Source organism: Rissa tridactyla, chromosome 7 (assembly GCF_028500815.1).
Source record: "Rissa tridactyla isolate bRisTri1 chromosome 7, bRisTri1.patW.cur.20221130, whole genome shotgun sequence".
Taxonomy (NCBI): domain Eukaryota; kingdom Metazoa; phylum Chordata; class Aves; order Charadriiformes; family Laridae; genus Rissa; species Rissa tridactyla.
Genome location: NC_071472.1, coordinates 44,755,846 through 44,767,884, shown reverse-complemented (window position 1 = coordinate 44,767,884; position 12,039 = coordinate 44,755,846). Strand labels below are relative to the sequence as shown.

Genomic DNA, 12,039 nt, shown 5'->3' with positions numbered 1-12,039 from the left:
CTGTTGCAATAGGGCTGCCCCGAGCACGCCTTCCCTGGCCAAGGAGCCACCGAGATGGTGAATGCGTCCTGCAGGAGCTGGGATGGGATCGTTTGCCCTGTTCAGCCTCTGCTGCTGATTTCAGAAACGCCGCTCTCCCTCCCAGCTCTGTCGGGGCCTCTTGCTCACTTTCTTTCCCACCTGCAGCCCCCCCAGCTCTTTCAGCTCTGGGAGTGGATGTCCATCCTGAGTCTGCCTTGCTCAGGACCTTCTCCCAGTGATGACTACACCTCGCTGGAGTGGAGGTCTACCGAGGTGGTCAGTAGGCTGGAGCACATGATGTACAATGAAAGGCTGACCAAGCTGGATTTGCTCAGTCTGAGGAAGAGAAAGGCAGAGGGAGGTGATTTCTTTTCAGTCTTCAACCTCCTAATGAGTAGCTGTGAAGCCAGATGCTTCTCAAAGTCACACGGTAAAAGGATAAGAGGTAATAGACAAAGGTTGCAACAAGGGAAACTCCCATTAGACAAAGAACACTATTCTCCACGGTACTGATGCAATGTGGACACAGGGACCAGAGAGCTAATGGGATCTCCATCCTTGGAGATTCTCCAAACTGACCCAGCTAACCTGGTTTTGGAGTTAACCCTGTTCTGAGTAACTGGTTGGAGTGCAGTCCTCCAAGACTCCTTTCCCGCTTCAATTTTTCTGTGATTTAAAGTGATAAACCGATTTATTTTCCAGCCCATGTTTCACCTGTCTGTACTACCCCCTGTATGTAAATCCTATAGCACAAGCTATTCCAGGGTGTCACTTTATGTTTCTGTCAGGGCTGTCTGGACGCCACAGAGATCTTCATGAGTCAGTACAAGTTTTCTTGTAGAAACTCTTTTTCTTCCATCATTATGAAAATGCCCAGCTATGTCTTTGCTCATAAGTAGGTATCCAAAGCTAATCTGTGCCTTGTAAAACTGAGCGATGCAGGGATTCGTCATAGAGCTGCAGCCAGAGCGTGATAAATGCAGTTTCCTCAGTCCTGATAACCTGTCTCTAATATATTTACCCTGGAATCCCTCTGAATTTTTTAATATCAATGTTAATGCCTCTGTTGAACTGTGTAGTGACTGTATGCACTAGATGAGTTCAGTTTAGTACTGGTCTCCTTTTGAAGGTGGCTGATGTGGTCCTTGGCACTGAGCAGTCCCAACCCTTTGGCCTTTGATAGCTTGTTCCAGTCTGTTCCAGTGGAGCTATTTTGTCATCCGTTTCCAGTGGAAATTGCTCCCATTTCAGAATCCGGTCCTCTCACTTCATCCTGAAATCATTGCTTTCGCATTTAAAAGTCAATTGTGATCTTCAGCTTCTCTCTCTCTAGCGTTGCTGTATTGACAGTTCGTTTTCTTCTGAGCCTTCATTTGCTTACCGTGGACAAGACAATTTTCTTAGCCTTTTCCCATTAGAGTAGATCACCTTCCCTGCCTCCACCTCTCTTCTGACCAATGTGTGGCTAAGAGTTGGTGAGTAGGAGAGTCATTAAAGCTGCATGATGAAAGCTCATGACATGAGCAAGCCCCTCCTCTTCCTATCTAAGATTCCCTTAAATTGGGCCAGAATGTGAAAAAGGCGCAAAGACCCAGGAGCAAAAGGGAGTCAACTGGGCACGGATACATTTGCTCTGGAAACTGGGAGCTTCATTAGAGCTGTATTTTCTGAAAACACCTTACAGGTTAGGCAAGACCTGGCTGCTTTTGAAATGGAAGCATGATGGATCTTGGTGCGCCAGGGAGCCTTGCAACAGAAGAAAATTATAGCTGAGAATTTTACTATCTGTGGGTTTGGAGCCTCAGTGTTTTGTTAGATCTGAGCTGACTGTCTCTTCGTGGTGAGTTGGGAATGGCATAATTTTTATTATCTCTTTATGTCCTCACCTCTTCCCATACTCATCAGAGATACTTACCAGCTGTTGAAAGGCCCAAATAACCCTTAGTCTACCTTCAAACTCTTGCTTAATCTGGTGTCTTCTTGAGAGCGTGTCTGTCCTCAGTGCGCCGTGTGTGTGGAGTAACCTTTCTGCATGGAGCAGCTCAGCGATGCCCAGCTGGTGTTGGTTATTCCCCAGTTTGGTGGTGCCATGGAGAAGCACTCCTCTCATAAACTGGCCATGCAAGGATCTAACAGATCCATCACGCTTGTAAATCTGCTTATGTGGGTCCTTCTCTGATTATGTTTTGTTTTGACCACATGGAGATGACCATTTGTGCTGGAGACATGTTTCCGTCTTTCCCTCAGGCTCAGGATCTTGTGTTCTTGTAGAACACCTGTATTTTAGGGTTGCTGTGGTCCTTTGGGTAAGTCATTGACTTGGTACAGCTTAGTACCTGTTTGGTAGTACACTGTATACTGAGGGAACATGATTTCCTTACAGCCTTGATAGAACCATTTGTAAATTACTGTCCATGACTTAAAAATCAAGCTCTTCACTGATTTGTGATGAGTTCCTATTTGCACACTTCCCTGTCCCTGGACATTCTGGATGAGTTTTCATGTGCAGAGTTGTGTAAGATGTTCCTCTCGCTTTAGGAGCCTGACAACAGCAGGCTTGATTTGAAAGCTACGGCTGCCCTTGCAGCTTTTTTCCGTGTCGTGGTTTAACTCCAGTCAGCAGCTAGGACCACTCACTCCCCCAGCTGTGATGGGGAAGAGAATCAGGAGAGTAATGTGAGGAAAAGCTCATGGGTTGAGATAAAGACAGTTGAATAAGTAAAGCAAAAGCCGCACACACAAGCAAAGCAAAACAAGGAATTCATTTGCCACTTCCCGTGGGCAGGAAGGTGTTGGGCTGTCTCCAGGAAAGCCGGGCTCCATCATGTGTAACGGTGACTTGGGAAGACAAACGCCATCACTCCAAATGTTCCCCCCCTTCCTCCTTCTTCCCCAGCTTTATACACTGAGTATAACATCCCATGGCATGGAACATCCTTCTGGTCAGTTGGGGTCAGCTGTCCCGGACGCATCCCCTCCCAACTCCTGGTGCCCCCCAGCCCGCTCACTGGTGGGGTGGGCTGAGGAGCAGAAAAGGCCTTGACAGCTCAGCAACAACTAAAACCACCTGTGCGCTACCAACAGTATTTCTCATCCCAAATCCAAAATGCAGCACTGTACCAGCTGCTGATAAAAACGTTAACTCTATCCCAACTGAAGCCACAAAACACTGGCATTACATTTTAGGAACCTCTCCCCTGGTAGGTCCAGATGAACCAGTTGCATGTCAAATCAACCTCCACCCAACTGTGGAAGGCCATAATTGATGTTGGTGCGATATTAAGAAGGTAAATAGGCATTAAGAAAGTAACTGTTTGCTGGATCAGACCTTGGATAAGCACAAAGCAGCCAGGACTAGTCTCTATGAACCGGCTCCGAAAGGGAGCTCGTCTCTGCAGTGCAGAGGGGTCAGTATAGAGGGGTCACAGTGCCCGGGTCCAATGCGCGCACACGAGGTGCTTATCTTTTCCACGTGCCAGTGCAGGGACAGTGGCTGTGGACGAAGCTTTGGCTGCCTCTCCTGTGGTTGCAGGGAAGCCTTGGGAGAGCGGAGCAGCAGGGTGTGCAGTCACTTCTCTACAGTTTTCCCATGAAAGACAGGAGAAGATGAGTCCCTGGCTAAGCCAAGGGAGCAGAGAGCACAGCCAATGCCTTTATTATCATGCCTTTCCTCAGTTTCTTATTAGATTTTGCTGAGTCTTGTCCATTTTACTGCCCTTGGGGTTTTGATCTTGTTCTTTATGTTGCAGGCAACAATCAATGTGGTTTTATGGGTCCTCAGACCTCCCTGTTCCCTTTTGAGAACCTGCAGCTTTCAGTCCTGGCTGGAATTTAATATTGTTACTCCTCTTAAGTGATAGCTGCTTGAGCAAGGCCTGTCTTGCAGATGACGAAACTTGAAACTTTTGTTTTTCAGCCTAGTCATTGTACTTGTTGCAAAGATCCTTTTCATACAGTGGCTTTAGGAGATGAAATGCAGCTGGAGCACTCCCAGGTTACACTTGCATTTTCATGATTTACTTCTTACGTATGCAGATGCTGTCTAAACATGTGCCTGCTTCTGGCCATGAAAACATCAGGAGTAGCTGCTGCTCTTGCTTTGTTTATCTTTTTGTCTAGACATGTGGCACTTTTTCCACTTTTCCCATTCTACTTGAGAAATGTCCAGCTGCTCAACTTCGTCCATCTAATGCCTAGATGTATGGGGCAGGAGCTGGCTGCTTGGATCACTGGTTCTATCTTTCTCTCCTCCTTAATACTAACTTCTGACTTCCTGGACTCTTGCAGCCAGCTCTCTTGTTGGTGAAGTTCAATGTTTGCACAGAGAATGAGATAGCCCGGTGTCTATGCTGTCTGACACGACCTGCTCCCTCCCATTAAAGATTTTCTTAGAAGGTCTCAAGGTTCTGATGCACAGAGCCCCTCAAAAGCGGGGCTGTGTCTCCAAGCAGTCATGGCTCTACCAGCCCAGAGCCACACACCCCCTTCACGTAGGCAGCCTTGCTATTGCGTGTTTGCCCCTGCTTGCCAGCCAGCTCCTACACACAGTGCTGATGGAGATCCCTTGCTAAACCGGCTTTCCATGGTTAGTTTAGCTCCGAGCAGCAAACACTGCCTTTCTGAAGCATTGTTCCCAAATCTTGTCCCAGCTTTGCGCCACCCACATGTAGCTGATCAAGGGAGTCTAAACTCTGCTCCACAACATCGGGTGCTCGTGACTCAGTTACTGCTCTGTGCAACACTCCTCTGGTTAACTCTGAGCTGGAAGGATGGAGCTTTTGCTCCTTCACTACCCTTTTACTTTTCTGTTCGTCATGTTTCTAGTCCTTTACCAGGTGAATCCTGCATTCAGATACTTCTGCAAGATGACCTTCTACAAGTTGTGGCTCTTCACCCTAAGCATTCTGGTTATTATGTTGAGTATTCCTCGCGGACGTAACGTGGAAAACATGAAGTAAGTTGTCTGGCTTCTTTCTGCTCTGGGCATGGTTAGAGTCAACGCGAGCTCTGTTTTGGAGGGTCCTGGGAGTTGCACTGCAGTGGGGAGGAATTATTCGTGTATTGGTGTGGAGAGCTGCCAGGCTCTGCAACTCAGAGAAGGGACGTGGGTTTCAGCATCGAATGTGAGTGGATAGAAAGAATAACAAATGATGGAAGGAAATGATGTAAAATATAACATAAATTTAACAGACTAGGTAATGCCAACAAACTGGATGTAATGCATAGGTAAAATAACTTACACATATCTGGTCCCCAGAGCTGTATTTCTCTCCTCCATGTAGCTGTTTGTTCCCTTCCTAAGTTGTGCTGGGAAAGCCTCTGCAGGTGCTCTTCCCTTTCTCAACTTTATTCGGAGCCAGTGCCCACTTGAATATGCATTTGGGCAGACATTACCACGGTGCAGTGCTGGCGCCTGTGTGGCCACTGGTGTCCCCAAGACTGCAATCACAGCCCGGTGCCCCCAGGTCTGGCAGTCTGTAAGCCCGTCCCCTTGCAGCCCATCTGTTACTGCCCCTGCAACGAGCTGCCAGACTCACCTGGGGGCTGCGTGGCTGGGTGTACATGTGGGATTAGCAGCGGTGGACATTCGTAACTTGGGAGGTGGGTTGAGTAGGGGCCAGAAGCTGACCCTTCATTAGTCAGCAGCATAGTGCTTGTAGCCTCCTGAAGTGCTGCAGAGGCAGGATTGACTACCTCATCGTTGTATGCTGCAGTGGGAGTTCGTATCTCTTAATTGAGCACCAGCCTTTCACTTTAAGATATTCAGTTTTTTACTTTTGTGCCTGGCTTTTATTATTTTCTTTATTTTTCCAGTATCTGTTAAAATATGGCTACCAGAATTGCAGTCTAATGTCACCCAGAGGCAAAATCATCTCTCTTTCCACAGCGTGGGCAATAGAGGAGTTAGGTGCATGGCATGTTCACGGCAGCCTGTGTTCGCTATTCAGCAAGGCGGGCAGAGAGGTAGATTACAGGTGCACTATGAATTTGGGCATTATCTAATATTTGGCTGATCCACAGAATTGCTGTAGCTGCGGTTGTTTGGCCATTGGTCCAACCTGGCTTGAAGAAAACCTACCAGCTGTATTTGTCTTCTCTAATGAAGTGATGAGCCGAAGAGATGTACTAGTTGCTCTTCTCCGAGTCATGCGTCGAATCCAGGAGTGCAGAGCAACAGGCTGCTCTGCAGAGGCAGTCTCTGTGAGATGAGCTGGTTTGGAAGAATGGTGTTTGGTTCCTTTATCCAATTTCACCATCTCTTTTTGGCTTATGTCTGCTCCCCTTTGCCACAGGTATTTACGCATGACATTGCTGCCTCTCAAATACATCTTTGGAATCAAGATAGTGGTGAAGGGCAAGGAGAACCTCAGGACTAAGAAACCTTTTGTCCTCGTGTTGAATCACCAGACCTCCCTTGACATTATGGGTATGTGGTGATCCTGATCCTGCTTCCAGCCCCAGTTGTCTGTAGGGGAGGGTAGTACAAAATCCCTAGTACCTGCAGGGTAGGAGCAGCTGCTACATGGTCCATTACCAGATAAGCCCAAGCCAGGGATGCTTTTCAGAGTATTAGAGCCCAATAGGTATTTTCAACCTAAATCAGCTTCATCCTTCCCAAGAGAATGGGAATGAGAGTATAGTTTGACCACAGATGTGTCATAACTGCTCTCATTTGGTGTCAGCAATAGTCCTCCTCTGAATGGTTGGTCCGGAGACCCCCAGAATCCCTGTGCCACCATGTTTCTGATCCGATGAAGCTGCATAAGTGCTGTAGGCATGGCATCTCCCAGAGCAGAGGGCTGTAGCCCAGAATCTGGAGGAAACCTTCGTGCAGATGACAACTTGTTCTGTTCTTCTTGTCCCCTTCCAGTGATGATGGAGATATTACCAAGTCGTTGTGTACCCATTGCAAAGAAGGAAATCCTATATATGGGCACTTTTGGCCTAGCGTGCTGGCTCTCAGGACTCATCTTCATTGACCGCAAGAAGAGGGATGAGTCCATCTCTACCTTGACAGAGGTGGCATACTCTCTGCACAAAGAAAATGTGAGTGGGGAGGACTTTTTGGCGAGGAGCCACTGAAAAACATGAACCTTGATGCGGCTGGAAATGGATCTTTGTCTCTGGGCTGGGCACTGGGCAGAACAGAGTAAGAGCATCTCCGGTGGGTTCAGTGTGTTGTGTATCCTTAAAGTGCCTGAAGCAGAGGAATTGGGTGTCTCTGCATAGTCAGGAGCAGACAGATCAGTCCCAGGGGAGTACATCCATGCAGTGGTTTAGAATAGTAACTGGAGGCCCCTCTATCTCAATGTCTTCTCTCTCCTGCAGTTCCGCGTCTTGGTCTTCCCTGAAGGAACTCGCAATCATGGTGGCTCCATGTTGCCCTTCAAACGTGGGGCCTTCCAGCTGGCCGTGAAAGCCCAGGTGAGAGCCACCTTCCTCCTGACCCTTGGGGCATGGTTTCCCTACCATGGTCCACCTGCAACCAGGGCTACGTGGCTTCTGGTCCCTGGCTTCCCTTTGGATCAAGCATGTGTCCAAGAGCCCAGCAGGAGCTTGCGGATGGCACAGGAGGGGGCTGTTCTGGGGACAGGGGAAAAATCTCATGACTCAGCTTGGGAAAAAAATAGGGGGACCTTGACAAGCGCCCTAGACCTGCCCAGGAGAGTTTCTGCTGAACAGGCCTCTGTACATCCAGATTTGGCAATCCATGCATTGTTGGCCTAAATACAGAAATGAAAGTGCAAAAACGAACAGTGAGGACATTGGGTGATACAGTTAAATGATCTAAAAGTGATCTGAGTGCCTACCATGAGGCTGACTGGGATAATTATGAGCAAGGTGCAGGTCTCACCTAAGAGCACCAGTTCTACTTCAGGGGAGGAATGGTTCAGAAGATTCACTGTTGATTGCCTCCCTTCCAGGTTCCCGTTATTCCTGTAGTGATCTCTTCCTACCAGGACTTCTACAACCAGAAGGAGAAGAGATTTACACCAGGTAAGGATGACATGGTGCAGAGAGCGGGCTGGGTGTTGGTGCAAGCCCAGTCCTTGGAGGGAACCATAAGGTGGGCAGAGGACCATGTGCGATGTGGAGATAGCAGCAGGAAAATTTCAGTTTTTCTCTTTTCAGGAGGGCAGGAAGGGAGGGATTGGGGGATTTCAGGCACCACTTTTGCCTCTCCCCTTGGATTTCAGTCATAGAATCATAAAATATCAGGTTGGAAGGGACATCAGGGATCATCTGGTCCAACCTTTCTTGGCAAAAACACAGTCTAGACTGTTCTCACAGCTTGTCCAATACCCATATGAGGGAACCTGGAGAAGCAGCAGAGTCCTAGTGCAGGTCCTGCCCTGGTCCCACCATGCTGTTCTTGGATCTGCAGGTGCATGGAGAGTTGGGGACCGAAAGCAAACACGGAGCTCTCAGCAAAAGTCATGCTGAGAACGTGTCTCCTCTCAGTTACCCTGTTCTTCCCATGCTTCATCCATTTATGTTGACAAACATTTCTGCTGGCAGCTGATAAAATTTTATGGGGAAAAAAGACGTAAGTCATGGGCTTCAGAAGGAAAATGCACAAAAACATCTTTCAAATTCCAACAGAGAAAAATAACCCACTCTGTTCCTCCACTTTCTTCCCTGACGCCACCCCAAAATGGGATTCTGCCACTTCCCACCCTCCCCCAGGCCAGCACTGCTCTTTCCCGAAGGGACGATTTACCTGTGAAATTCTCATTCCTCACATTGTTTGTACCTGGGTGCAGCCATTCCTTGCAGGCAGACACCTGGAATAGAGAGTCAGTGAAAACATTTAACACCGCGTTGTCTGTTTCTACTCATCTTTCGCCTGCTGGGTCTGTCCTGTCTCTGTTGGCCACACACCAAAGGCTTTTGGTAGTGGAAGCATTGCCCCACGCAGGGGTTGGTAGGAGCGTGAGCAGGGGTGTCAGCCCTGCTCTGCTAGCCTGCTCCCTCCCCATCACACCCCTGCTCAGTTGGGCAACCGAGATAGGACACTCCTCTGGGAAATCGGAAAATGACGCAGTGGGGAGGGATCTCTGGAGCAGCTGAACCTTCTGCTTTAAGCAAGGCCAACTCCAAAGACAGAGGAGTTTGCTCTTGTCCAGCCAAGTTTGGAGTAACTCCAAGGAAGGAGATTCCACAACCTCCCTGAGCTTTTTGTGAGAGACTGTTTGCAATTGCACGTACATTTGCCTTTATAATAACCTCACCCTGGGAGTTTGTGGTTAGCTGACCCCTGAGCCCTTTTCCTAATTGCTGTTAAACAAGTAGGACCTTCACTGCTGGAGGAAGAAACACATTTAGCTTTTCCTGAACCTCCCCACTTTTCCCACCTGCAAGTTTCGCTGTGGCTGATTCTGAAGATGTGCTACACATGGCCAAGATTTCTGCACACCAAGAGGCGGCTCCTCAGGTCAGGACAGCTCATCAGGTCCACAGTGGCTCTGGGCATGCTGATGAGCTGCTGGAAAGCTCAACTCTGTGCCCAGTGTGTGCACACTGTCATGGATGGAGGAAGTCTGGTGCTTGCTGGAAGTCGTTACACCCCAACAGAGCTGCCTTTTCACACAGCCCTGTCATCACTCAGCTTCTTCTGCAGGACCAAGTGAAGCATAGTAGACTCCTCAGACACCAGACCTAGCTTTGTATGTAAGATATGCAGGCAGGGAACATGCCCGCTTCTTTTGTGAAGCTCTTCTCTACGCTTCTGCTTTGCCTCCCTTGCATGGCTCCTCTAGCAACATTTCTGGATCTCATTTCCTAGAACACATGTAAAGGCATGCAAGGCAGTTAACAAATAACACAGACACTCCCCAGATACTTAGGTGGGTGTCTGCGCAGGCACTGTCTTGCCTCCATTAGCCAGAAAAAGGGCTACTGGGTGGAAGGGCAGAAGAGCATGTTGACAGCTCCCCAGTCCGTTGCTCAGGTGCTTCCCAAGAGGACTATTGACTCGCCTTGGCTAAACAGGGAGTCTTGGGTGCAATTTCTCTCATTCCAAAGCATGTATCTGGAAGGAGAAACTCTGCTGAATTTCGTATGCCTAGATCAGAGCATGGTCAGTTTGGATGTCTTGTATTGCAGATTGTATCACACCTGTATACAGATGTATCTCATTCTCTTGGCTGTGATCCACACAGATCCTGAGGTCTTTCCGCTGCGAAAATTTATTCAATATGAATCATTGAGTTAAATGTACTTGGGGAGATATTCACCAGTTTCTGTACTTAGGATGTTTGTGGCCTCTGTGGACGGCAAAAGTCTGGTTTGGGTTTTTGCTCTGTGCATCTGGGACGTGGCTGTGTTGCTGCCCAGCTGTTGGTGTATGAAAGAGGGCATCTCCCTTTATTTCCGTCTTGTTCCTTTTTTTCGTACCAGTCAGTCTGCTACATCTTCTCTTGATCTTCTACCCCATGCATATATTTCCTTCCTCCCTCTCTGACCCTCCTGTCTTGCTCTTCCAGGGAAAAGCATCATCCAGATCCTGCCAGAAGTGGAGACCATTGGCCTGGGCCCAGACGATGTTCCCAAGCTCACCGAGCAGGTCCGTGACTCCATGCTCACTGCCTACCAGGGGATATCAGGAATGACGAATGGGACTTCCCATTAGCGATCCTACCTTCCAGCTCCAGCTGTGTGTAGCAGCTGAGGGGGAGGGCACAGCAACCACAAGAAGATCTGGAAGCAGAGTCAACCATGTGTTGCAACCTTGACATACCAGAGACAGGCAAAACATCCACGGAGGAAGAAAAGCTTGTAAGTGGAGGAGGTGAAATGGTTGCCATGTTCCTTCCAGAGAACTTTGCCACCTGTGCGGACAGACACACAGTGGGTAGCTGGACATTTCTTTGTAATCGTAACCCTGAGAACTTTTCTCCAGCTGGACCCGAGGCACAGCTGGACCCTTCCTGTGAGCTTCTTATAATCAACTTTTGCTATTCCAAACCAACAAGGTGGAGGCGTTTATCCCTGAGCCCATGACCATCCTGCCTGGGGAAGTGGCTGTCCTGGGGCTTGAGGGCTGCCACGTTCCCCCGGAAGCACACTCAGGAAAAGGCAATGTCTCCTACCTCTTTCTGTGTGGTGGACTTTGGAGGTACCTCTGCCATGAGAGGGGAATTAAAGACCTTTCATGTGTCTCCAGGTGTTGGTGGTTTCTTCACTTTTCTTAGCCTTCCTTTTAAGCAAAGCAAGATTTTGCTTTCAGTGGTTGGGCAGATCTTGAAAGTCTAAGAGGAACATGCCTGGGGACTCAGAAACCAGAGGCAAACAGCAGAAATGTGTTGCTTAACAACATTGCCGTGCCCTGATAATCTTGTGATTTTTAACATAACCTATAAATATGTATATATATATATTTCAGTCCAAATTACACTCTGGGAACGGCAGCTCCAGATTTCTGAATATTGCCTGGTTTTGCCCTGTCTTCTATGTGTCTGAGAATGGCATCTTGCTTTCCTCTTCCCACGGTCACCACAGCCTTTCCCCGTTCCCAGCATGCTGGGGGCTGATGGATCGGCATGGTCCCCTTGCTCCATCGCTCACCTGAGGCCCCAGCATGCTGGGGGCTGATGGATCGGCATGGTCCCCTTGCTCCATCGCTCACCTGAGGCCCTGGCAGCCCTGCGGGCCTCCTGTGGGCTCCCCAGCACGGGGCACTGGACTGAGACGGGCAGGACTTGTCATCACGCACTCCCACAGCAAAACATGCATCTGATGCTGTAGCCATGGGGTTTTGCCAAGCCTCACCTTCATTAGTCCTCATAAGAGAGGCACCTACTCTACCCAGAAGCTTTACTCCTGACTCTACCTTAGTCTGCCGCCTTCTTGCTCTCAGTTGCCTCCTTCCCTCCCGGTTGTGCCAAGGACAGATGGAAACTTAAAAAGATGTTTGGTACGGTCTTGGGAGCGATCATCCCAGCCAGATGATTAATTTTTAGCCCTAATGCCTGTGGTTTACATGCCAGCCAGCTTTTGGTTTGCTTTTTTATGCTG

The 12,039-nt window shown here is 48.7% G+C and overlaps 1 protein-coding gene across 1 annotated transcript; it reads left to right on the top strand.

Moving 5' to 3' along the window:
* Positions 1–4,790: 4,790 nt before the first annotated feature.
* Positions 4,791–11,115, top strand: LOC128912541 (1-acyl-sn-glycerol-3-phosphate acyltransferase alpha-like). Its single transcript, XM_054208620.1, has 6 exons — positions 4,791–4,975; positions 6,315–6,448; positions 6,893–7,068; positions 7,351–7,446; positions 7,947–8,019; positions 10,509–11,115. The coding sequence occupies exons 1-6, from the start codon at positions 4,791–4,793 to the stop codon at positions 10,652–10,654; spliced, it is 810 nt and encodes a 269-aa protein (XP_054064595.1). The 3' UTR covers positions 10,655–11,115.
* Positions 11,116–12,039: the final 924 nt, after the last annotated feature.

What these genes read in the sequence shown, in the direction of transcription:
- LOC128912541 (XM_054208620.1), top strand. Translation starts at nt 4,791, where the DNA reads ATGGAGCTTTTGCTCCTTCACTACCCTTTTACTTTTCTGTTCGTCATG. An exon ending in GACCTCCCTTGACATTATGG is followed by an intron (nt 6,449 to 6,892) that starts GTATGTGGTGAT and finishes GTCCCCTTCCAG; the next exon opens with TGATGATGGAGATATTACCA. An exon ending in AGCTGGCCGTGAAAGCCCAG is followed by an intron (nt 7,447 to 7,946) that starts GTGAGAGCCACC and finishes CCTCCCTTCCAG; the next exon opens with GTTCCCGTTATTCCTGTAGT.